This window comes from Schistocerca americana, chromosome 2 (assembly GCF_021461395.2).
Source record: "Schistocerca americana isolate TAMUIC-IGC-003095 chromosome 2, iqSchAmer2.1, whole genome shotgun sequence".
NCBI classification, from domain to species: Eukaryota; Metazoa; Arthropoda; class Insecta; order Orthoptera; family Acrididae; genus Schistocerca; species Schistocerca americana.
In genome coordinates, this window is record NC_060120.1 from 467,770,659 (window position 1) to 467,798,526 (window position 27,868).

The 27,868-nt window shown below is 39.6% G+C and overlaps 1 protein-coding gene across 2 annotated transcripts in view; it reads right to left on the minus strand.

Moving 5' to 3' along the window:
• Positions 1 to 10,543: 10,543 nt before the first annotated feature.
• Positions 10,544 to 27,868, minus strand: part of LOC124595093 (enoyl-CoA hydratase, mitochondrial-like) — a 61,134-nt gene continuing 43,809 nt past the window's right edge. For both annotated transcript variants that reach the window (XM_047133682.1, XM_047133683.1), the window contains exons 7-8: positions 18,980 to 19,079; positions 10,544 to 10,910 (exon numbers count right to left, since the gene is read on the minus strand). In XM_047133682.1, the coding sequence (XP_046989638.1) occupies positions 19,014 to 19,079 (66 nt within the window). In that variant the 3' untranslated portion in view covers positions 10,544 to 10,910; positions 18,980 to 19,013. The remainder of the gene's footprint in view (positions 10,911 to 18,979; positions 19,080 to 27,868) is intronic.

A 27,868-nucleotide genomic window follows, 5' to 3' on the forward strand; every position in this document is an offset into this window, starting at 1 on the left:
TTTGGGGAAATGTGCAATAGTGAAGGTGAAGATCAGCTATAGTTATGTATAAGGTAAAGCTTCGGCACTACATGTGTTAGAAAATCATAAGGGATGTGATGTGATGGGATGGGATCACCATAGATGGCAATGCATGCTCTGCAGTGTGCTCCAGTGCTGGCCACAGGATTGGTAAGGAGTTCTTGTGGCAGGGCATCCCATTCCTCCACCAGTACCATTGACAACTGCTGAATGGTCAATGGTGCAGGTTGATATTCTGCAACACATCTTCCCAGATCATCCAAAATGTGGTCAATGGGATTTAAGTCAGGGGGTCAGGGGAATGGGCAGGTCAGTCCTTTCACCGAAATCCTCTTGCTCCAAGAGCATCTATGCAGTCACGTATTATCAAAATAATAATGATAATAATAATAATAATAATTAAAAAATAAATGAAGTGCATGGGGAAGGAGTACACTGTTACAATAACGTTGACCAGTGAATGTACCATATTGAAAGATTTAGGGGTCAGTCAGTATGTCCATACAGCATTATACCTCCCCACACCATAACGCCTGGACCACCAAAATGATCATGTTCAAGAATGTTCCTGGGTCTATTACATATTCCCACCTCTCACCATATGAGTGCACACCCACTTTTGTCAAAAATGATAGGTTTGGTGGTCCAGGTGTTCTGGTGAACAGGGGCATAATGTTACATGCCTGTACTTACCTCCAAATCTTTGAACACAGTATGCCCACTGATCAGTGTTTTCACAATGTACTCCTTCCCTGTGTGTGTCTTTTCAGGGAGCATTCGGCCCTCACTTCATTTTTGTGGAAGAGAATGTGTGACAACATTGAACAGCATGCATGGGGGAACTCCCAGAATGAGTTGATATTTGGGGAATGAACTCGCCTGCCCATTCTCCCAACTTAAATCCCATTTAATACATGTGGGAAGCATTGTGGAGATGTATTGAAGCAAGTTAAGTGTGCTGGTGGAGGAATGTAATGCCTTACCACAAGAACTCCTTACTAACTTTGTGGCCCACATGGAAGCACATTGCAGGGAATGCACTGTCATCAGTGATGATCACACTTCTTATTAAGGACCATTTCTTAGTTTTTGCAATGTCCAGTGGCTCACCATAAATAGTGATGGCTTCAATGTGATTATTGTCTTTGAACAAAAGTCACTTCAGTTTTCCTCATTGTGTATTTCCTTCCATTTCCTTCTGTGCTATAGTGTAGCAGTTCTTTCTGTGTCCGGTGATATGTTACTTGGCAGTGATACATCACGTAAAATTTTCTTTTGTCCTTAAGTTATGCACATGAGTGCATGCTAAACTCCTGTTAAAGAGCTGCTAGAGGTGAGAGCCTGAAAAGTGTTTCAAGATTCATCATCTTCCCTGTGATCTGCTATGTAAATAGAAAAGAATTCATGAATAAGCTTTCTATGGCTTTTTTGTCTACGACAAAAAAAAAAAAGACACATCATGAAGGAGTTACGCAAACTGATATTTGTACAGGTATAAATACAAAACTATAGATTTTGGCTGTTGATGACGTAAGTGTGATGCTGCAGCACAATTTCACTGCACATCTGGCAAGGATATTAAACAGAGAATATGTTGACACCAGGGCATAAAGCCTTTGCAGATTTCATTCCGTGTACTTAGTCAGGCAGTAACTATGCCTCGCAGACAGGTGCATGAACAATATATGCAGATGTCAGCATTTGAGGGAGGATATGTATTGGGCTTGAAGAATTAGGTTGCAGTAATCAGTGGATCGATAGACATTTGAACAGGAGTTATGTTATTATTTGAGGATGTTGGCAGGAATGGGTGAAACAGTGCCAAACACCGTGTCAGGAAAGAAACATTCAGCCTAGAGAGATGACAGAATATGAAGACCAAACAATCATCATAGTGGCAACCAAAATCCCAGATTCAAAATTATCATAGATCCAATGTGCAACTGTCCTTCAGTGACCACAAGGCCTATTAATAGGTGGCTCACAGAAAAGGGGCTGAGCTCATGGTGCATTTGTGCCAACTACCATTGACCTCTGTACATCAAGCTCATTTGCAGTGGCATCGAGCCCTTTCGGTCTGGAATCTCACTGACTGGAGATTGTCTTCAGTGATGAATCCTGCTTGAAACTGGCTCCCAATGACCAATGAAGGATTTCTGGGGGTTGGGTTGGGTTGTTAGGGGGAAGAAACCAAACAGCAAGGTCATTGGTCTCACCGGATTAGGGAAGGATGGGAAAGGAAATCGGCTGTGCCCTTCCAAAGGAACCATCCCGGCATTTGCTTGGAGCAATTTAGGGAAATCATGGAAAACCTAAATTAGCATGGCTGGATGTGGGATTGAACTGTAGTCCTCCCAAATTCAAGTCCAGTCTACTATCCACTGTGCCACCGTGCTTGGTGAAGGATTTCTGGAGATGGAGATGTCTCTGACAGTGGTAGGATACCAACCTGACTGTCATCCAACATATGGCTTGATAACCAGGTATGATGGTCTGTAGTACCACTTCATTTCATAGTGGGACCCATTTAGTTGTCATCCACGGCGTCCTTACAGCACAGCAGAATGCACACAATATTCTATGCCCTGTTTTGTTGTCCTTCTGGCAAGCCATCCTCAGCTGTCATTTCAGCAAGATAACACCTGCCTGTTCCCTGCAAGAGTTTCTACTGGATGACTTTATGCTTACCAAACTCTATCTTAACCAGAAAGTTCACTGCATCTCTCCCCAAATGAGAACATTTGGAGCATTATGGGGAGGGCTCGCCAACCAGCTTGGGATTTTGACAATCTAACATGCCAGTTGGACAGAATTTGTCACAATAGTCCTCAGGAGGACATCCAACAACTCTCTCAATTTATGCCAAGTTGCATAACTGCTTGCATAAGGGCCAGAGGTGAACCATTGCATTACCAGCATTCTCAATTCATGAAGCTCTTTCTCTTGAATTATTTACCAATGTTTCTGAAATTGTAATCATTTGTTTGTCTGTACATGTACATCACATCTACCAATTTTCATCCCATTTGGATAGATCCTTTATTTTTCCCTCCTTAGAGCTTATTACAAAAATTGTCAGTCATTTTGCCTATAGGTAACTGTACACCGTTTATCTGTTGAACCCTTGTGTGAACACACATGTGCTCTGCCATTGGTCGTTGGCTGCTTTGGTCAAGCATCTGGTGTTGTATTAGTTATTTTGATGCAGCATCAAGTTTGCTATCTTGTTTTACAAAAATTATTCAACAACTATGTGCAGAAGGAGCACAAAAAGCACAGCCAAGTCAAAGATGTCCATAACTTTATATCCTATCATAGTAATGCTGCCGTTAAAATCTTGAGAAAGATGAAGAGGACAGTTGGACAGATGACTGATTACAAGGCACACTTAGTCTATGCTGAGAAATAGATTGATCTAGAGTGTTCCTAAGTATTTGATGTAATAAGAAGTGAAATAGGAAACATATCTCACACACATTACACCATTTCATCCTGTCAATTTCCTCTCCACAAAAGCCTTAATAAGTGCCAGTGATTTTGGTGCCAAATACCGTGAAGCTAGCTAAGAAGATACCTGTTTCCAAGTTCCAGGTGAAAGTGCTGATAAAGAGTATTGTCACAGCTCCGCTTACAGGTATTTTGAAGGTTTTACCAAAGTATAGGTTAAGAGATGTGTACCCAAACATGCAGAAAGTTTTGAGGATATTTATGAGAGTGTCAGTGACTGCAGTGTCAGTTTAAGTAAAAAAAATATGATTTAACTACTTAATGTCAACTAGAAGTGAAAGAGAATGTCAAATTTAATTGTCTTGGTAGTAGAATATGACACAGCTGCTACACCTGACTTAAATTATATTATCAACATGTTTGCTTCACTCCAGTAAAGAAAATTCAAAATAAAATTATACCACAAAAAATGCAGTTCCTAGAAATGAATACTTTTTCAACTCTTAACTACAGATCTTTTTCATTTATTTCTCATTAATAATTTATAAGGAGCAAATAAGTACCATCCTTTAGTGTGTTGTAGCTGTTGGGGGGTTCAGTCTGAACACTGGTTTGATGCAGCTCTCCATGCTACTCTATAACTGTTAAAGTCTCTTCATCTCTAACTACTGTAACCTACATCTTTTTGAACCTGCTTGCTGTATTCATTTCCTGGTCTCCAGGTCTTGAACTTTTGGCTATTACAGTCGGTGTCCTTCTGCCAGTTAAACATTTTTTGTCTCTGTAAGGACGTCCCTCTGCCATGCTGGAAACCTCTACTAATTTGTCAGGATGGAGACCAAGGACCTGTGCAGCATTGTTAGACACAAAGGGGCAATATTCTAAATTATGTCATGTACTACTGAAAATACAAACCATTGCTGCTTCTTCTGCTCTGACTGGTGGCTATGTAACATGGAGAAGAATTCACCAAATCCAGTAGTAGACTTTTGGCAGCCAGGGTGCTGCATCAGCTTGGAGTGGAAGTTGATGACTCCCTGATGTGATGATTTTGCTGCCTGCTGGTGATGTAGACCCTCCCAGTTGGTAGTTCTGCTTTTGGAGATGGTGGTGCCCATGATGTGTGCATTTTGATTCACGTGTCTTTTTGGGGTATTCTCCTTCCTCCACAGATCACTTCCCGTGTTTTCCTTTCAGGTGACCCGATGTTGGATGCTGTGTAGTCATGCTGAATTCTAAACCTGGCCTATCCAGTATTGTAGGCCTCCAGACTCAGGTGACGGTGGACTTTAAGGCAGCTTCCACCCTGGACTGAAGTCATGTTGGTGGGCCCTCAGTCTACCAATCAGCACTGACTGCCGTGCTGATGTCAGCACTGGATGCTGGACTGCAGCTTCAAATCATTGATTTTCTCGTAGGCCAGCAAGTGGAATGTCAACAACAGAACATTCTCCCACACAAGATTTTACCATACTGTAACCAGAAAATCAAGTGTGAATGACATGAATGCCACTGATCTTACTGATCGAGTGCCGAAAGCTAGTGGAGTGGAATATTTATGTCATTGAGGGGATGCTCTGCTCTACGATGTCATTCATAATGACAAAACTGATTATACTGTTCCTGAGTTATCAGCAGTCTTCAGTTCTACTAAATTTACTTAGTGAAATTGTTACAGGGTCTTTACTGCTTAGTCAGACTCTTGCTAGCTGTTGTTGTGTCCTCCACTGTCTCTTGTGTAACATTACGGAAGTAACTAAAGATGTTCAGCCTGCACCGTTATAACCATTTTCTGCTGAGGTGCTTACAGTCTCTTCTAAACTTAGCAAAGTGGCTGTTTTGCCTGGCCCAGCAAAGGTGTTGAAATGTTTACACTTTCCTGTTTGCAACTGGTGACACTTCATTTTGGTTGAGCAACACTGGCTGTTAGAAAATTTTTACACTCCAGTTCTCTTACTAGTTCTGCTGCATAACGTCTCTTTTAGCATCTGCAGAAGGCATGACAATGCTGCTGTTCGGTATGTTCTGTACAGTACTTCACAGTCACCAGACTTGGTTACAGCTGGGGACAGAAGCTTGTGAATATAATGAAGTCACTATGGGAAGCAGAGCACCTGTACCCACATAGATGTGCACACTACAATAATTCAGCATGCAAATGTTGTGATCTAACTGTGCAGAAGGACTGGCCTATTGCGCTCACTGCTGCTCACATGTAAACACTTCCATCAGCTGGTCTGCCCATATCATATTATGCATGTACCCTCCATGGCAGGTTCCTAGACTACTCCATAGTTCTAGCTAGGTCAGCTCATCTGCCTCTGCTGGGATGCCTGATGGTGGAGAGACTAAACCTCCCTTTGTGTGTAAACCAAACTCCTGGTAGGGGACTTGAGTTATGGTTCAATTGGTATTATTGCTTCTGAAATGAGAAGTTTATTTTCATGTGTTTATGAATATTCCAATAAACATGTTATGCATCATTCAGTGGGTCTTAATCTCTGTGCAATGCCACCAGCATGAGACATATCAATTACTAGCTCTAATATTTTGCCATATGTCTTGTAATGAGAAATCCCAGTTACGTGACTCGCAGGCATTTGAAAAATGTTTGCACTATTTCACAGTTTACACTAGATGCAGACAGCTGGGGTACACTCTTTCCATCCTGGAGGATATTGGGTGGCAACAGGAAGGGCAACCAGCCACCCTCTGTAACTAACCTTGCCAAACTTCATAGTAACAACACATACCCGGCAGTTGCTGGAGCGGGATCCAGATATAGATAGGTACAGTTTCCCTTTTGTTTTACAAAATATCTTTATTCTGTGAGTAATCCCTGGCTTCTTTGTAGACTTTGGTATAATCTGAGTTAGGTTTTGGGGAAACAGTGTTCAAATAAGGTAAGGACTTAATTAATTAGAATGTTGTATTTTTCATTCATGTCATGAGCACTGTGTTCATCACTCCAGTTCATGTGTTTGAGGAGTGCCTTAAATTAATTAATTTTTGGTGTAATCACTAATTTCATGAACCCAGATTTAGTAGATTTTATATCATGTTTCGTATTAAAATTTATGCATGTCACATTGCAAAAGGCCATTGACTATTGGTTTTGTAATACAATTTTATTCATTAGACCTCTCTATACAGAGGTTATGAATGGTTGTTTGTATACAATTAGCTACCCAAGTTGGGAAGTTTACAGCAGAAATTAAGGTGAATGATAATGTTACTGGCTGCAGTAAATTCTTACTGCAAGAGTAACAATCTGCTTTAACGTCACCAGCAAACGCTGTTTCTTTGTTTTTTGCTGAGCTTCAAGACAATTTATGACCAGATTAAAATTATCTGCAGGTTCTTAGTATGTGCTTACTGTTATGAAATTCTACTTCATCACAAAAGCTTCTGTATGCTGCTCCAGGAAAAATTTATGAATGTCTGTGTTCTTATATCTATGATAGTTTCTGATCAATGTGCAATTCCTCCTTTCTCCATCTCTACTTTACAAAAGTGAGATGCAAATCTAAATACTGTAACACTTAACACATCTATACTGGTGGTCACATGATGTTCATCGAGGCAGATTATGCCAGCTGTGTTTGTTGACTCTAATTCATCTATGAAAATAGGTAGTTCATTAATTTTACTTCTTATTCCTTGAATAATTTGGTGCAATGAGGATATCTGGCATTTCACATTTACTGAGATAAAACTGGGTGTAAATAAAATTTCTGCTGACTGCTGAAAATTTTTGTCAAGATGCTGTTTGTCCTGATGCAATATGACAGAATTGTGCTCTTTGGTTTCTTTTCACAAAGTGAAGATTTGTTTCAACCCCAGCCTCTCTTAAAACTTTATTTCTTTCTGTCCTTTCTATCCTGAAGAAGTTGTTGCTCTGACACCTGTAACCACTGGTACTTTACCCCCTCCCCCCTTATATTTTCTGCTATTGACACAGCCAGTTTATCCTTCCCTTTAGTGTTGAAGATGAAGACCATGCCAACTACTCATATGATCCCACCTACTGGCAGAATAAATGGGAACCACACAAATACGTGATCCTGCACATGACACGTTCAGCCTCTCCAACTCCAAATTAACTCTCCTGATAGAAGAGTTCAAATGAGGTTGGTCGTGGCATCACAAAAGAGATACAAACTCAACACTGATATGTCTTGATGCTGAACCAATCTTTATCATGTCACACTTTATATTGTAGCCAGGATTTCTGTCAATAACATTGCCCAGCCCACCAATTACAATTACAATGTCTTCCTTGGTGAAGTCTTTAGAAGGTTATCCTAAATCCTCTGTCACTGGCTCCAGGCCAGCACTAGATTAAAAAAAAAGTACTCTGAGCCTAGTTCATTCTGTTAAAGTTGCCCCACACCTCTAGCATGAGAACTACCAAACAACAAGACTTACTCTCCCTTTCCTGACTTCCCCCTGCATTCTTACTTTCCAGTTTACAAGTGACAGTTTATTTTGCCCTGCCTGGACCTACATCAGTTTCTAACTGAAGCAACAGTTCAAACTAATTTTTCACATTGAGCATAAAGCTGTCACATGAAGTTCTAAGCCTGATCCTTCTGTTACCTGTTGGCATTTTCCACCTCTCTTTACCCTTCTCTCTTCTTAACATGTCTAGATCTTTCCTATCATTGTCTAATTCAGCCTGAAGGGCAGCAATTTTCCCTTCCTGTTCCACTATCTTCCTATCTGTACTACATATCCTACAAAACCACTGACGGGCCTCATTTACTTTCCCAGTTCCCCCACTTCTAGTCATCCCAATGGAAAAATCTGCTGCATCTTCCACATCAGATCCCCAAACTAACTATTTCATTGTGAATCAGGCACTTATCATACATTAAAAAAATAATACTTTACTAAGAATAAGTAAAATTTTCAATACATAAGAAAACACATTTACAAAAATTTGCCCTATATGCAACTGTATGTAAAAAGTCTATTGGGGCAAAGTTTCTGAATCAACCAATTTAAATGCATACTACATTCTGGAAATATGAACTCAGTAATGAACAACACGCTCCACTTAAATTGCTGGAAATAAAAAAGAACAATTCACTGCAACTTATAGGGACTAAGATGGAAGAGGAGATCCTAGAACTTTTCAATCATCTTCTTTACTTTTTGTTCAGTGACCAATATTTTGAGGAAAACCCTCAGTAGCTAACCTTATTTTGAAAGATCTCAAGGACAAAGCACTTCAATCAGCAGTTTTCAAACCTAAATGTTTTTGGACACACATACACAATACCTTTGAGGTGTGGTCACATAGGGCAGCAACGAATCCTTCATTTTTAGAACATCCCAATGCCCTCCAGCCGAGCATTTGTTTCAACATGGAAGAGGAGGAAAATGGTGATCTCCCATCTCTGCATGTCATGGTTCATAGGAAAGAAGATGGCTCCTGGGTCACAGTGTTTTGTAAAACAACATGTACCAACCTATACATATGAGTTATAATGCTACTCTGTATTATGAACACGCATTCATAGGACTTGATTTGGAGAGACTGCCAGTAAAGTTCAGCCACATCCGCTGCATGTTTGTCTAGAACAGACACGCCAGTAGGCAGATTCACAGCGCATTCTGACCAGCATGCATTAGATCTCCAGAGCAGCCAGAAAAAATGGAGAAATCGACTAGGATGGTTTCCCTGCCTTATTTTGGCAGGCTGCCCTTCAAGACTGGAAGGCTTTCCACACACACACACACACACACACACACACACACACACACACACACACACACACACACACAAAGGCTCAAGAGATGTTGATTAGCTGCTGCCATTTGGCCTCAAGTCATGCAGTTTGGAGGCGCATACGGTCAGCACACCACTTTCCCGGCAGTTCTGACTTTCCAGACCTATGAGCCACTACTTCCCATTCAAGTAACTCCTTAACTAACATCATGAGTCTAAGTGCACTCCATGCCAGTCCCTTCATCAAGCAAAAATCCTGACAGTACCAGGGATTGAATCTGGGTCCTCCGCTTGGCAGCTATCTACGCTGACCACTCGGCTATGAAGGTAGACCACACAAGACTAGGTCAGCCAGAAAATCTAGAGCTGCTGAGCACTGTGTTGATAAAGAACAAAGCATGAATTATGGAGAGATCAGGATTCTCTCACCCTCCTTCACACACTGGTTTTGGTGAAACTAATGCATGGTTGACTACAGACAATGGAATACAGTGAGAAAATAATGATGAGGAATCAAAGCCAGGAGAGCTAAGCTGGCACCAACACCTTACCCATGTACATTCACTGATGTTGGCAGCTTGCACCCGAACTTGCCTGTGCTGTGTGTGCAGTGTCTGTGGCTCACTTCTCCAACACTGCTCCACCTATAGGCATCTGTGTGTTTCTAATGGACCAGTGTATAAAATTGGTGAACCACAACAGCTAACTGTCACAGCTGCATGATGGAGATATTGTGCACCTTAGACAAAATGGTCCAACAATACTCCTAAGAACCTTTCAAACAGTAATTGTATTGGGAGAGTGTCAAACATCTAAGCTAGGATAATGCAGTTTCATGTGTATATGAATGTTTGTTTTTGTTAATCAATTTTGCTGAAAAAGAACATTGTCAGAAAACTCATCAGTGTTTAAAATCTTATTTGTCTGTCTGTTTTTCACTTGATAGGTCAGATACTCAGTGGATTGTTACCTTTACTCTTTCCATTGTTAGTATTCTCAGTTTTTTCATAAATATAGCTAGCTGCTCAGACAAGGTGGATAAAGTTTCTCATATTACCCATGAGCAGCAAGTTGCAAATGGTTTTTGTATTTCTGGAAGCCTGAAAAGTGTTATACGAAGCATATAGGTACCTATCCTATTCTTCTTTTTTGTCCCATTGTATAATGGGAGTGTCAAGCTTGAGATCTGATGCCTTATACTGCCCCTGGAACAGTGGACCATCTGCTCCATCTGCTGATCACATCAGTGCAATGCTAGTGTTCTTATGGTACCTGCTAATTTTCTTGTTGTGTTAGCTGCTGCCACAGTTTCAAGAACAACGAATCAATGAATACACACAGTTAAGTGCATGCTGCCTCTTTGTTAGATTCCTAGGATTAGGGAACATACAGCACCATCTTCTCTGTGTCTGCACTTGAAAAATATTTTTTTATTGTTATTATGATCAGCCAGTTTGACAGAGCACCTCTCATTACCATTAGATGATGAAGTTGAATGTCAGTAGATGAGGAATTTATCTTTTCAAAACCTCATCTTTTACTTTTTAGAATATTATGAATAATTTTTGTTGTTGTTAAAGGACAGAAAATGGACTCAGTATGCTTATCATTGAAGATGTAAGAAGACATGAATGCTATGCCCACTGAACTGTTCTTAATGGCTGACGAATGAAGAAACTCTGCAGTCATGTTTCCCACCATCAGGACACTGCAAAAAGAAAACAGTAAGAGTTATATTCTGCAGAAATATATATTACATGCTACTAAGACTGCAGATTTAAAGCTGTGAAAGAAAACAATTCATTATGTTCTATAAATGTAATAGGCATTTCTAATTATTTTAACAAAAACCCTCTTCTGTTTTTGAGACTCATATTGGTATCAGAGCTCTTTAAAAAGGGTGTTGAGAGGGTTTACACTCTTGCTAAATGAAACAGTTCACAGGCAATAAACACAAAGTTTCGATAATACACTGTTCCACGACTGATATGTTATTGTATGGTGAAGTATCATGGGCTGTGAAAAACGCTCTAGTATCTAAAGGGATTGTCATAAAAGCTTTCCATACATGCTCTGCTAGTAATCAAGTGCACACGATTATCAATTAGTCTGTAAATTATGATCTATGTGTGAAATAAGAGGATGTCTGTTGGTGCTGATGTGCTGTATAAAATTGGCACTATAACAAGAATATTACAACTAGCAAAGCAATTATCAAACAGTGCATCAAAGTATTTCCTAACATCATGCATAATATGTGTTGCATCGCTGAGATGACACCAGCCTCAGAATTTTTAATCTCACTTAATTTCAAATGTGTAAGAGTACATGTTAAAAAATCATTCTACAGACAGTTTTATTTAATGTCTTAGGAAATGCAGTTAGTGGAAATAAGCCTTTGAGAACCATAGATACCGTGTTTTGAACCTCAACAGAAACTTTTATGGGCAGCCTCTAAAAGTTAGCGATACAATTCCAAACCATCTTCTACTGGCCAGTAATGGTACCTCTGCATCACTGCACTGCAAGTTGACAGCTTTAGTAAAAAGTACTGCAACTCCCAATTTACACAGATCATGGATGATTGGCAATAGATAAGTAGCAATCCTCATGTCTTAATGCATGGATTACTGTCTTTTCTTAGTTCAGTGACTAAACTACTGAAGAATATCTGAACACAAACCACAGACATTATAATACATTGTAGTTTATGCAGGTGCATGGTTTGCATATGCAAATGACTCACAGTTATGTTAAGTGTGCATACAGAAATTTAAACTCTTGAAATCATTGATAATACCATGTGGTTGCAGTGGGGGCTCTCTTAAAATATCTATCCATTCTTAATAAAAATGATTCATTCCTTTATTCAGTTCGCTGTGGCAGCTGGTTGAGTGCGGGTCTGTTAGGGCTTGTTGCCAGATTCTGTCTGTGTGAAAATGGACGTAAAAATGGAGCAATGAGTTTGTGTGAAATTTTGTTTTAAAATCAGAAAATCAGCTTCTGATACTTATGAACTATTAAAAACGGCTATTGGAGATAATTGTATGAGCCAGTCAAATGTTTTTGTCTGGTTCAACAGATTTAAAAATGGTCGTGAATCATTTGAAGATGAAACACGGACCGGCTGTCTTTCCGCCTCAAAAATGAATGAAAATGATGTGAAAGTTTGCATATTAGTGCACTTCCATCATAGACTTACAGTTAGGGGGACAACTGATGAACTTAATTTAATTTTCTATGCAGTTCAGTCAATTTTAACTGAAAATCTGAACATGCATCGAGTGTCCACAAAATTCATTCCAAAAGTGCTGTCAAGTGAACAGAGACCATACCGACTTGAAGTGTGCCAAGAACTGATTAATCTTACTATAAATGACACAGCCAGCCGCTGTGGCCGACTGGTTCTAGGTGCTTCAGTCCAGAACCGCGTTGCTGCTACAGTCGCAGGTTCGAATGCTGCCACTGGCATGGATGTGTGTGATGTCCTTAGGTTAGTTAGGTTTAAGTAGTTCTAATCTAGGCGACTGACGACCTCAGATGTTAAGTCCCATAGTGCTTACAGCCATTTGAACCAGTTTTTTAATAAATGACACAGATTTGTTAAATAGGGTAATTACAGGTGACAAATCATGGGTATATAGATATGATTCTGAAACTAAAGTGCAGTCTTCACAGTGGAAGACTCCAGGCTCACCATGACCAAAAAAAGCATGGCAAAGTCAGTCAAAGGTGAAGACAATGTTGGTGATTTTTTTTTTCCATTTAACCAGTATTGTGGGTCATGAATTTACCCCTGGAGGACAGCCAATTAACCAGGAATACTAAAAACGTGTCCTTTAGCGTTTGCACAAAAATGTGTGGCAGAAAAGGCCTGCATTGTGGAAAGACAAGAGTTGGGTGCTACACTATGGTAATGATCCAGCTCATCGAGCCTTCTCCATCATAGAGTTTTTCACCAAATTCAAAATTTCTGTGCTTCCACAACCACCATATTTCCATGATCTGGCCCCTGCAGATTTCTACCTTTTTCCTAAACTGAAATTTTCACTGAAAGGGAAGTGATTTTACTTGATTGAAGACATCCAGGCAAATACAGAGTGTGTCCTTAACACACTTCAGGAAAAAAATTCCAGGAAAGTTTCCAAAAGTGGAAACACCTTTAGAGTCAGTGTGTTCAGTCAGAAGGGGACTATTTTGAATGAGATGCATCACAGTAGCATGTAAGCACCACCATTGTATGATTACAAGCCCATTCTTAAAACTTTCCAATCACATATCATATAGGCAGCAATACAAAGACTTGTTTTATTTATCACCTGGCATTAAATCAAGAAAATCAAATGAAATTAAAAATAAAATATCTTTAGACATAGATGAAAAGCCAGATTGTGAATTTAAAGACTGCTCAGGGTATATACATCCAGACTAAACTAACAAACAATATGTGCCCTTTCACCTCAGATAATTTTTGAGGGAATTATACCTATACCTATACCTATACCAAAGAAAGGGAATGAAGAAAACATGAACTTAAAGGCTAGCATCTTTGCTGTCACCTTTCCAAAAATAAAAAATTAATCATGACTGCCAGACTAGAGAATTATCTTGAAAAATACAATCTCCTCAAAATGCCACAGTTTGGTTTCCAAAGTAGTGTGTTTTACAAGATTGGTATATGATGGACTTTGTATGTATAACCAGCATCTCCTCCAAAACCCCTGGATTAATATCAACAAAATTTGGTACACACACACACACACACACACACACACACACACACACACACACATTTGTACATGAACAGGTCAGCCCCTGCTATGTAGGCTACTCTGTACAACAGGTGTACTGTGTGGGAATAGTATCAACCTGCCTTGTTGACCTGCTTTGCGGGGCAGCCTACATGTGTGGGATATGAAAAGCAAAGAGAATAGTCAAAGAGAGTGGGGAAGGAGGAGACAGTCAGATAGAGAGGGTAGGAGAGGATGGTCAGAGAGAGGAACATGTTGTGTGGGTAGTATCAACATTTCTTGCAGGTGTTACACGCGCAGTTGGACAGGTCTGATTGTGAGCCATGAGAGAGGGGCAAGGATACGCATAGCTAGACAGAATAAGGTGAACAGGGGAAGGGAGGAGGAGACAGACTTCAAGAAAAGGGAAATAGGTGATGAAAAGAGAGAGGGGAAGGAGGGGATGGACAGAGAGAGGGGAAGGAGGGGATGGACAGAGAGAGGGGAAGGAGGGGATGGACAGAGAGAGGGGAAGGAGGGGATGGACAGAGAGAGGGGAAGAGGAGATGGACAGAGAAAGAGGCAGAAGGGAGATAGACAGAGAGAGTGTGGAGAAGGATTGGATGGACAGAGAGAGGGGGACAAAGGTGTTGATATGTGGAAGGGAAGGAAGAAAGTATGGTCATAGAGAGGGGGAGGAAGAGATGAACAAAGAGAGGGGGGAGACGGAGAAACAGAGAGAGTGGGGAAGGATAGATGAACAGACAGAGAAGGAAGGATGTAGTAGTCAGAGAGACCAGGGGTGAGGGGACGGGCAAGAAAAGAAGGATACAGAGAGTGGGTAGGAAGAGATGTGTGCAACATATACATTGAACACATTTTTGAATAAAGCTGTGGAGGAAAAGACCAATCCATACAACTATGTAAAAACAAAAAATATTATAGAAGACGCTGACCTAAAAGGAAAAATGCTGCGTAGCAACGACCTTACATTTTGTGTAAGTGGTGCAAATGACATGGGAAGAAATGAAGCTGAATCTGCATTGAAGCCCTGAAGAACTTCCTTGAAGAAAATAAGCAGAAAAATACAATTGTCACTACTGTTCCGCATTGGCACGATCTGATCTACAACTCGTGCGTAAACAAGGAAATACGAAAAACGAATATTAGAATTAAGGCACTATGTTCAAACTATGGAAATTGTTCTATTCTAGATATAGGAAAGTTGGATAGAGGTCAACACACATCCCACGGATTGCACTTAAATTACGCAGGTAAACGCTATTTGTGTGAAAAATTAAATTTAATCATAAAAGAAAGAATCGAACTGAAAAACTTAATATATAAAAACAGTTTGTCCACAACTTAAAGAAGTTCGACAGAAACGTTTTTAGACTAACCCAGCCTTCACCATATATATGTGAAGGCGAAGTACTTGACAGCATTGCAAATCACAGTAAAATCAAAATAATATTGCAAAATGTCCAATATATTACCAATAAAATTGAACAAATTGATGAATTTCTAAGTGTTAGTAGCTCTCATATTTATCTCGTGAATGAACTAGGGTGCAAAACTGAAGAATTATGCAGCATTAATTTAAGTAATTATAAAATTGTCAGTGTCTATTGTAGGGAACAACATAAAGGTGGTGGTGCTGGTATTTATGTCAAAAATAATGTCCACTGTGAAAAAAATTGATTGGATAGATAAACTTGCATGTGAGATGGTCTTTGAAATAGCTGCCATAAGAATAAAGCTCAGATATAGCAGTTTAATAGTTGCTAGCCTGTACAGATCCCCTAACAGTAACATGGAAGAATTCTTTTGCCATTTAGAGGAACTTATTGATAAACTCTCACCTCATAAAAAACAGACTATAATAGTAGGGGATGTGAACATTGACTCCTTAACTAATAGTGTAAGTTACCTTAGATATACTGATATATTACAGTCCTATAATTACAACCACATGAATTCAACACCAGCAAGAATTACAGGTGACTCTCAGACATGTATTGACCATGTTATTACAAACTTAAGTAAGGAGGACCTTGTAGTTTTAACTGTTGAGAACCACATTTCAGATCATAGTGCATTAGTCCTAGAACTTCACACTGACAAAGAAATAGTATCTCATAAGGAACAATTTACTTATAAAAGAAAGCTTGACTATCATGCATTAAAGAAAAACTGGCACACACAAACGGGTATCAGGTAGGCCTGTATGCAACAGAAGACATTAATGGAAAGTGGGAAATATTTTATACAACATTAACCCATTGTCTAAATCAAGTATGCCCAAGGGTCAAAATACTAAAGAAAACTGACAGTTCCAAGAATCTTGAACTCCCCCCTAATGTGATGAAATTAAAGAATGACATGAATGATCTATATATTCTTTTTAAAGACACCAAACTGCAGTACTTTCAGTCTAAATACAAAGCCTGTAGAAAAACTTATAGGGAAGCACCTAAGACATTAAAGGCACAGAAGTATGCTGAACAGATGAGTCACTCCTGTAATGTTAGCAAAATAGCATGGAATATAGTAAAGAAGGAAAGTGGGGGGAATGACAAGGCATTGTGTAACGACATAATAATAAGGGGCTATGAAAAATTGGTTAGTGACCCAAAAGAAGTATGCGAGAGATTCATAGATCAGTTTAGTAAGATGAGTAAGGAGGATGTGATCAACCCACTGCAGGTGTTAAATCCCAGTAATGTCAGTAATTAGTTCTTCCTGAGGTGTGTTACAGAACAGGAAATCCTGAGAACCATTTCCAACTTAAAAGCAAGTGCATCCAGTGGCTAGGATGACATCTCACCCAAATTTCTGAAAGAATGCAGTAATGAGTTAATAATGCCACTGCAACATTTAATAAACAGCTCTTTCAGATAGGGGTCATTTCCTGACTTGTTAAAAGTCACTGAAATAAGACCAGTGCATAAAAAGGGAAAAACTACTGATGTACAAAATTATAGGCCTATTTCATTGACATCAGAACTCAGTAAGTTGTTGGAAAGGCTATTTCTTGATCAAATGGAATCATTTTTCTCTAAGTACAATATATTAAAAAGTTCTCAACACGATTTCAGGAAGGGCAAGTCTACAATAACAGCCATAGCCACATTTATTCAAGCAGTATTGAATAAACTTGATGATGGAAACAAAGTTATTCGCACCTTTCTAGACCTGTCTAAGGCTTTTGATACTGTAAATCACTCCATTCTTCTACATAAGTTAGAAACTTATGGGGTCAGAGGAGTGGCATTAGATTTGTTAAGATCGTACCTTGCTGACAGGAGACAATGTGTTAAGTTGTATCATACAACCGGGGGACTTAAAAAAAACAGTAAAATCATCTTATAAAATTCTTAACTGTGGAGTCCCTCAGGGAAGTATTATTGGGCCTTTTCTGTTCATTGTGTACATCAATGATATAATAATTCCAAAAAATGCAGACTTTGTGAATTACGCCGATGACACCTCCTTCATAAGCTGGGGCCCTACAAAATAGCTAGCAGTGCAAAATAATATGAAGAACACTAGCCTCATCACGGAATATATGACTGAAAATAAATTGACATTAACTAAGGAAAAGACAATTCTAATGGAGTTTATGCTAAATTACAAATCAAGACAAGTGGATACAGAGCCAGAGTTATCAATTGAAACAATTGATAAACATAAATTCCCGGGTATTATAGTTGATGAACATCTTACATGGAAGGAGCACATCAGCTACATGTGTAAAAAAATCTCGTGTAATACCTAGCTGTTAAAACGCCTTTCTAGCATAATAGCATCACCAGTCTTAAGACAAATCTATTTTGGTATTATACACTCCCACCTACAGTATGGTATTGAGATTTGGGGCGGGGCACCAACGGTATACATGGATAGGGCTTTTAGAGCCCAGGAGAGAGCAATTAGGATAATAGCGAATATTAGTAAACGTCAATCCTGTAGAGAATATTTCATTAAGTATAATATTCTACCAGTGTTCATTATATGTTCTAAGGACTATACTGTTTGTAAAAGAAAATATGGAGCACAGTATAATAAATAGTGATATCCATAGTTATAATACAAGGAAGAAAGAGGATTACCACATAAAATTCAGAAATAAGAAAGCAACCGATCATAATCCATTTTCTGCTGGAAGATTTTTTTTACAGCAGACTGCCAAATACCATAAAAAGGTTAAAAGGAAACATATTTAAAATAAAATTAAAGCAGCTGTTAATTGCTAAATGTTTGTACTCAAACATTTTTTAATGTTGTATGTACTGTATTTCTACTACTAAACTATTATTATTGTTCATGTATGTACTGACAGACTATGTCCATGACTGTAAAAGTTATTATGGACAAATAAACCATTATTATTATTATTATTATTATTATTATTATTATATAATAAAGCAGACTGTAAGTATGAATGTTCATGATCTGCCCCTCTTCCCTATTCAGTGTTATTAATTAACTTTACATTTCCATCTGGGATATTTCTGCAACACTATTCTATTACATTCATTTTACTTTTGTGAAGCATGCAAATCAATATATAATGCCACTTTTAAAAGTGTGAAATATTTTATTCCTTTGTTATGCTCCAACATAGGTTTACCCAAATGAAAATAAATTTTTACAATGAAAAAATAATTTAAACAAGGCTTTGTTAGACTTCTAACAATGGCCACAGTTAGATAAACAAGATGTACTTGAAACACTTATTTAAAATAATTTAAATGGGATTATGTTTTCACATTATGAAACAACCAATTTTGGATCTAAGACAGTTGCAAGATTTGAACCATTATTCAGCATTGATGGTGGTTTATATTATTTTGTGAATAATAAATATTATGAAAACAGTAGATGATAACATAAACCAAAAAAGCCTTGTCATGCCATCACAAGAAGAATCAAATGATTTGCTGCATATTTTAATATTTTTTCTCAATAAATATGGCAATGATCTTTGCCACAAATGCATTTGATATTTATTTACTTTTTATCGATCAATATAACATACACTTACCTTATCTCCGTTGCATACATGTTTTTCGAACACATTAGCTGTTTTTGAAATTTGGTGCTCGTTTCTCAACAAAAGCTGTCATTCCTTCCTTTCGGTCATTCTACAACAAAGAATTTGGTATTCAAATATAATAAGTGATCTTTGATCTATTATTTAAAGTTCAAAATCAATAATAATTACATTTCAGTGAGTCATAACAACAGATTTAAGTTTAATTACTTAATGCTGAAATAAAATATGTAATTTCATGAAGATAGAAAATAATTTGAACAGTTACTTGTCCTGAACCATGAGTACACAAGAAAATTTGAAATTTATGACGCTATATTTACAGCCAACTCATTATAAAACTGAGAGAAAACATTAAAGACAAAACTACTTATGAAAAATAAATTGTTCATTAGAAGGAAAGTATCGTTTGTTGCTCTTTTTGTACTCAGTGGTACACACCTAAACAGCTGCAAAATTATCAATCCATAACAAATGAAGTAAAGTCACCTCTTATTAATTACAACTGCAGTTTTAAAAGTTCAAAATAAGCAGACAGAAAATAGGCATGGACATGTCTTACCCACTAGTATTTGGAATATCCCTATAGACTTTTTACTAGTGGTTAGCTTTGATCTTGGTAGCTATGTATAAATAAGGAGAAGCCATTAGTGTAAATTTTTCTCCCAGATTGATAATTGCAGCCTCTGGCTCCATGTTAAGAATGTTAGAAGAGGTATGTAGATGAAATGTGCCTACATACCATAATAGTTTTTTATTTCATTGTGTTGAAGACTGTTAGCATTGTGAAATGAGATTCCAATCAAATTCTAGTGCCACAATTGTTGTTTATTTTATGTTAGGTTTACAGTAATCTCTGAGTGACAGTGCACCCTTGAAAATAGATTCATATCTGAATTCACAATGTATCTCTCTGTATTAGAGGAATATCAGTTTCTGAACTGTTTGTTTGTTATTGCAGACACCCATGCCATAGAATAAGTTTGCTGCACTTTGCAGAATAATTTTAATATTTTTCTTCCTTGTCTAGTTGTCTTGGGTTTTCACAAACTAATCCAGTACGCTCATTTAGCATTAAAAAGTTTTTATTATCTTTCGAGTCGGATTTATTGCTTTACATGCTAGTTTGAATCAGTAACATTGGTAATTTCTGTTGCATCAAACTACCTATAACCAGTGCTTTTTTTTATTGGGAAAATTGTGGTGATACCCACAAGCAAGATGTCATTCTAGCAACTTCCACAATTTTAGCATGTCCTCTGGTGTACACTTACTGTTTCCAGATCACTTCTTGCTTCTACTGTTGACTCATTCCTCTGCTATTTTTACTGCTGGTGTTTATTTATTAATTCATTTTAGTCCAATATTAGATTGAGCTTGGAGCAGCCATGACTCTACATATTTGTTTTGTTTAAACTGAGTGAGAAGAGGCTCTGCCATCCTGATGAAGTGTGAAAGTTGTTCATACAAGCATGAATGACCTAGATGAAGTAATTAAAAGATTCATTTGGAATAAACCTCTTTCGCATTCACTGGAAGACATGGAAATTGTGCAAAAGTTGTGGACTACTTCCTAATTTTGGCTTCATCAAATATCCAATGCTTTCTCACCAATATTTGCAATTTAAACTCTGGTGTATTCAAGCAAATCAAGGCCATATCCTTGAGCAGATGCTTTCCAACAGCTTCTTTCAGATTTTTATAAAAATCATGATGAACTAAGTACAGGACAGTGACTTTCATTTTTATGAAGCTCATTTCTTTTGAATTTCATTGTCTCCTTACTTGGAAGGGAGATACTGTAGTATGGGCCAGAGTTGTCAGTTCTTCCTTCAAAAATTTAGGTTGTATACGTTGTCCTTCTGTGTGCTTTGCACAAGTCAGTAGTTCTCTTTTGTAGACTAGGTCATCCAGGTAAATGAACATTGTGTTGAACAGCTCTTGGAAGGCTGCACTACAATAGTGAGTCGTGATACATACAAGTTAGTAGTACTAGAAGGCCAAGAGCAGCAGCAATTACTTCCACAGCATACAATGAATTTACTAGTGACCAATCAAATACAGAGACATTAGATTTATAATGTGGATACAGCATATGCTACCAGCAGACAATAATTTCAAACATTCAATGCCACAATATTTGAAGTAAAAATAATTTCCATGTAGGCTACGCATCTCTGACTGGAGTTCACAGTAGAGTTTTATGTTGGTTGGTTGCTTTTGGGGAAGGAGACCAGACAGCGAGGTCATCAGTCTCATCGGATTAGGGTAGGATGGGGAAGGAAGTCGGCTGTGCCCTTTGAAAGGAACCATCCCGGCATTTGCCTGGAGCGATTTAGGGAAATCACGGAAAACCTAAATCAGGATGGCCGGACGCGGGATTGAACCATCGTCCTCCCGAATGCGAGTCCAGTGTCTAACAGAGTTTTATGTTCTGGTGGTACAGTCTATAAAGGTTGTTGGCAGCCATCATGCATGAAACTGGAAATCCCCTGATATTAAAAAAAAAAATAAAGCACATATTCTCTCATTTCATAGTCGACAAACAGACTTCTCCCCATATTACAACAGCATAAGTCGAAAATTTATCCACTATATTCTCTGTGTTTTTTCTGAAACATTCTGCAACTCCAGCTTCTTTTGAAGTGTGTTGTCCATATAAGTGTTCAATTACAATGTTTGATCCACCTTTAATTTCTGCCGTGAGTCTGACTATTTCAAATACAGAGTCTGCAATAACCCAACTTGATGTTATTGTGTCCTTTACAGCAATAAATACATGATAGCCATTGTATCTAGCTAACCTTCCTATATATATTCCAGTCTGAATTTAAGATTTTGCTACTATTCACTTCCAATTTGGCCAACTTTTGTTTTAGTACAAATGGTCTCTGCTAATTTACTTCTTTACCTACTTACATCTTGTTATTTGTCATCTAGTCTCTTAGATATTCCTTTAACCTACATAAAATCCATGTGGATGGTACACATACCCAATTTCACCTGCTAGTGGACTTTAATATGGAGTGTCACCCCCCCCCACCCCTTGGCCTTCATCTAGCTTGAACTCTGCTGGGATATAGCGATATCTTCGGAGGTTAGTATTAGTTTAGGAGCAGGCTGGAATGTACATCGTGAATTGACAGCTGTGAAAGGCCAGCACATTTGGCAGAAATTTCAAGTTTGGCTGTGCAGGCCAAATAAGGGCAATTGGAGTTGGATTAGAGGTATGCTGTGAGTGTAAACAGCTGACCTGTCATGTGACTATTAGTGCAAGACTGTAGCAGTGGATGTCTGTATGTTTGGCTGAGCAGTACTGAGGTGGCAACTGAGACTGGGAACTAAACTGTGTCCTGTAGCTCTCAAATTTGAATTAAGATCTGCTGACTGAATGTGCTAGGGATTCATTCATGACTGTACTTACTGGTGAATGACAGACATGGAGTTTTAGTCACTCTTTAATGATTAACCATTGTGTTCATCAGGTACATTATTGTGTACATTGAATACAGAGGGTGCATAGCCCTTAATGTTGTTGCAATACAATTTTGCTTTCATAATAGGCTCATAATTGTAGTGGGTGGTTAGAGTGTGTGCATATGTGTATGGTGATTACATCAATTTCAACAGTCAATTTCCACTAGTTTTGCATTGTTTCTTTCGTGTGTGTAATTCATCTCATGAGTATCATGCAGTTATGGCATTAATTTCTGAACCTCCAGAACCTTAACTGGCACAATTTACACTTAGACTGCATTTTCTGTGGAGATCTTGAATGAGTAGTTTGGCTGATTGTACATTTGCAGCTATTTATCTGTTGTGGCTACTGCTAGCTCAAAAGGTGAATGTTTCTGTAGCATTTACTATTAGTTAATCTTGTATGTTTAGGGTGGTCCTTAGGTAGGTTTTGAAATAAATTACTAGCTTATTTATGTGACTAAACCATTTTATCTCCAGCGGCTGTGTTTTCATATGCAGGTACTGTACTAATATTATTATTAAATGTGTTTGCTGTCAATGCCATTAACTGCTTATATTGACACAAGTTTTCCTTCACCTAACTTGTTCATATGCTGTTGTACCCCTTTAATTTCAAAGATTGACTCTTTTAATCTTGTGTTGGTGTCGTTATCAACTGAAATCTTACTTACTGTGTCATTAGCAGTAATTTATTACCTTGTGGCTGTAACTGATTCTGTTGTTGCTTTTGATATTGGGTCACTTACTTTTTTTCAAACTTAGAGCTGGCAGTTGGCCGTTACTGTGAATAAGGGGTTACATGACTGAAAATTACCACTAATATCTCTCTGCTTGAAGTAACCAATGTTATGATGCTCATTTAGTTGGTGCCTCCAAAAAATAAAATTCTGAATTGTTCCCATTAAATAGTGTAAATAGATATAAATTTTTGACTGATTGTTTACTTCCTTGTATTAGCAGTTGTTAGGCCATTATTGTTACGTGGCTACGGCACTCACTATTTGAAGTTACTTGCATCACATTTAAACCTCAGTCCTGTTTAGGTTTACATTACATAAGTAAATTTAAGATTTGTTCTAAAGATGGCTATTTGTCCTGAAAGTTCTTTCTTCCGGTTCTGAAATGAGCCACTGGCCATTAAACAATTAACCATTACTTGTGAGATTTTTCTATAACTTGACTATCTTGTAATTGAATTACTTTTTTTTTATTTTATTACTGTGATACCTTTGATACAGTTTGGGGGCCCAAAGTAGCAGTGGTGTGGCTGCATTATGCTGACTTGCTTTTCATATTAGCTAGTTTTAAATTTTCCATCTGTATCATTATTGGTCAGGTGTACTTTAATTAATGTTTTAATAAAGGGTGTTAAATTATTTTTTGGATTTAAGGTGTCAAATACCCTACCTTTAATCTCACCTGCTTCATACCAGAACTTTCAATGAGGTGTCTGAGTGTCTGTGGAGGAATAGCAGCCCGTTTTTCCTCAAGAGCCAAAACCAGATAAGGTAGTGTTAGTGGATGCTGGGATCTGTAGTATGGTCAGCATTTTAACTCAACTCCAAAGGTGTTCCATTTGGTCAAGGTCGGAACTCTTGACAGACCACTCCATTTCAAGAATGTTATTTTTCACACATCATTACTTCACAAATACTGCTTTATATCAGGCTGTATTGTCATGTTTGTGCAGTCATTGTCTCCATACTGTTTCTATATTGAATACAGTACTCAGTGCTGTAAAATGTTTTCTTAATGCTTTTCCATGTAGTATTTTCTGAAGTGTGATAAAGGGACCACAACTTAACCTTGAAAAAGTTTCAAGAACTGGCTTTAAATAATGACTCTAGGAATATGGTACAACCCCACACATATCACTTACATAGAGATCATGGGGATGAGAGTAGAGTAATTATTGCATGCACAGAGGCATTCAATCAATCATTCTTCCCATGGTCCATATGGGACTGGAACAGGAGGAAACCCTAATAGCTAGTACAATGGGACGTACCACCTCACAGTGGTTTGCAGAGCACAGGTGTAGATGTAGATGAAAAACATCCCTGTACTGTAACACCACCTCCTCGTACTTCACTGTTGGCACTACACATGATAGCAGGTAATGATCAGGAGGCATTCATCAAACCCAAACGCTTTCATCAAATTCCTCAAGGGTATAGCATGATTAATTGCTTCAAATCACTTATTTTCTGTCATCCATTGCCCAGTGATGTCATTCTTTACACCATTTCAAGTGCTGCTTAGCACTTACAGAAATGTGTAGCTTATGAGGGCCTACTTGATCACTGTACCTCATTCTTTTCAAGTCTCTTTGCATGGTCACTGTGTTAGTTGGACTGCTGCTAGCACTATGAAACTCACAAGTGATTCCTTTCACAGCACCTTCCACAATGCTGAATGGTCCTTGTTCTTCAGTACGTGATGTCTGCCTTGTCTTGGTTTAGCTTTGGTTGTTCCTTCATGTTTCATTTCACAGTCGCAGTCGACTTAGGCAACTTTAAATTGTTAAAATGTCCCTTATGGATTTGTTGCTAAGATGACTTCCATTGTCTAGTCCACATTCAAAGTCACTTAGCTCTCCTCTCTGACTCATTCAGCTGTTACTGCATCTCTAAAGACAACACAATGCTCACTGCCTCCTTTTATAGTGGTGGATACACCTCTAATGTTATCTAGAGGTCAATTCTGCATTAAATAAGGATGTCTAGATACTTCTGATCAGATAGCATATTCTGATATATGAATAGCCATTTCTTTTGTGTTATATACTCCCAAACTACTGAACAGTGCACTACAATTCTCTGTCCAATCACAGAGATCAAGAAAGCCATATACGAGGTGTGACAATAAAGCAATGAGACTGAATTTTCTTTGCAATATGTGGCAACCCTGCTGTAGTAGCCACCAGAAAGATCGCGGGAGGCGCACATTGGCACGGCGCGTCACGGACGGTAGTTGCCGCAACTAGAGTCCCGCCCACCAGAGGGAACGCGAGAATTCGGACGCGACCTCTGCTGGCATGACAACAACAACAACTCCGGCAGCACGGGCCGTGCCCAGTCAGTTAACATCGGGCATGCCTAGGACACAGTCCCGGTCTACGCTAAGTGCAGTGCGACGTAAACGTGAACAGTGTTACTACATAATTGGCTACGAGTAGGGTCGTTCTTTCGCGTGTTGCGTTGTTGTTCCAGTTTCGCAGCTTCTCCACGGCATGGAGGATTTGGTGCGAGTTTTGGTAGTGCAGCAGAAGGAACTCATGGCCACCATGAAACAAGTGCTTCCGGCGTTGCTCTCCACACCGTCTGCTCCGGCGCCATTCCCTCCTCCCTTTCCCCCGTATGACGAGACGGCGGAGGATTGGGACGCATATGAACATCGCCTTCGGCAGCATTTCCAGGCGTTTCATGTTTCCGATGCGGAGGTATGTCGTGCTCTCTTCTTGTCTTGGATATCTCCCTCGCTGTATCAAGTTTTGCGGCAGCTAGCGCCGTTGCAGGAACCCTCATCCTTGTCTTTTGACGCATTGTGTTCATTGCTGTCTTCATATTATCACATGTTGTGGCGGCTAGGGTCGAGTTCTATCAATGCAAGAAACAGCCCCATCAGTCTTACTGGGCGTGGGCCGCTACCCTGCACGGTCTTTGTTGCAAGTGTCATTTTGTCACGGAGCAGTCGCGAGAGTCGTACGCCCACGTTATGGTACGCGACGTCATTGTTCGTTCGGCCCCTGATAGGGAGGTCCGGCAACGGGCCCTGCAGTTAGAAAACCCTTCCCTCGAGGAAGTCCTGTCCATTGCTCAATCGTATGAAGTCTCTCATGCAGCAGGTCAACAGCTGGAAGCGTGGTGCGCCGTCACGGAGGTTCAGGGCGGCGCGGCCGCGTCCACTGTGTCGGGGGTGGATGACGTGCGAGCGGTTCAATCCAGCCGTTACGGCCGCTCCCGCACGGCGCGTAAACAGAATTCCGGCCGCCGGCCCCTGTTGCCGTCCTGTGCGTCGTGCTATATACATCATGATCGGTCAGAGTGCCCCCAGCGTTGGGCCGTTTGTCGCAAATGTAATAGAACAGTTCACATTGCTAAAGTTTGCCGCTCCGCCTCAAAAGAATCGAAGGAAGCAGGTACAGAGGACATAGACGCTGACATTCAGGAAGTTTCATCGGGCCAGGCTCCTGACGCATTGGCACGCAAACTCTTTATCGAGGTGTCGGTTTCCGTCGCGCCGGTTACAACTGCAAGTCGATACGGGCGCGGCAGTTTCGTTGTTGAATGCACAAACTTATTCCGACCTTGGATCGCCCCCGTTGGCGCCAGTTTACCGGCGTCTACGCGGTTATGGTAAACAGTTCATTCCCCTACTGGGTCAATTCACTGCCGACGTGACTTACAAATCAGTCACTCGGCCTATTACTTTTATTGTTGTCAGTGATGCGAGCTCCGCTAACCTTTTTGGCCTGGATGCCTTTCAAGCTTTAGGTTTTTCTATCGCTGACACCATACAGTTGGTCTCCGAAGACGTTCCCTATCAATCATTGGAATCTTTGATCTCCGACTTTCCAGATATTTTTGAGGAGGGCCTAGGGCGTGTTTCAGATTTTGAAGCTCACTTAACGTTGAAGGCGTCGGCTCGCCCGCGTTTTCTATGCCTGAGGCAGATTCCCTTGGCTCTCCACCCTCAGGTAAAGGAAGAGCTAGACCGGCTGACAGCCCTAGGGGTCGTTCTTCCCATTTCTTCCAGTGAGTGGGCTTCGCCCCTCGTTATTGTAAGGAAGCCCTCGGGAAAATTACGTCTTTGTGGCGATTTCAAGGCCACCATTAATTCCCAATTGGTGGTGGACACCTATCCTTTGCCTCGTGCTGATGAATTGTTCTCCTCCGTGGCAGGATGCCAATATTTTTCGAAAATCAATCTGTCGGAGGCTTATCATCAGATACCACTTGATGAGGACTCCAAACGGTTGGCGGTCGTCAACACCCCGTTTGGCCTTTACCAATACCAGCGGTTGGCCTTTGGAATATCCAGTGCCCCGGCGTTATTCCAGCGTTATCTTGAGCATGTCACGTCGACAATTCCTCATTGTATTAATTACCTGGATGACATAATTGTCACAGGCCGCGGCACGAAGGAACACTTGCACAACCTTCGCACCCTCTTTCTCAAATTCAGGTCTGTGGGCTTGCGTTGCAACCTGCCTAAGTCAACCTTCTTTCAACCATCCATTGAGTATGTGGGCTACACCATCTCTCGGCACGGTATCCAGCCACTAGGAAGTTTGGTCCAAGGTATCGTCAACTTTCCTCGGCCCGCTTCGCTGAAAGAGTTACAAGCTTTTTTAGGCAAGATAGCCTATTACCACCGGTTCATTCCCAGGGCTTCCAC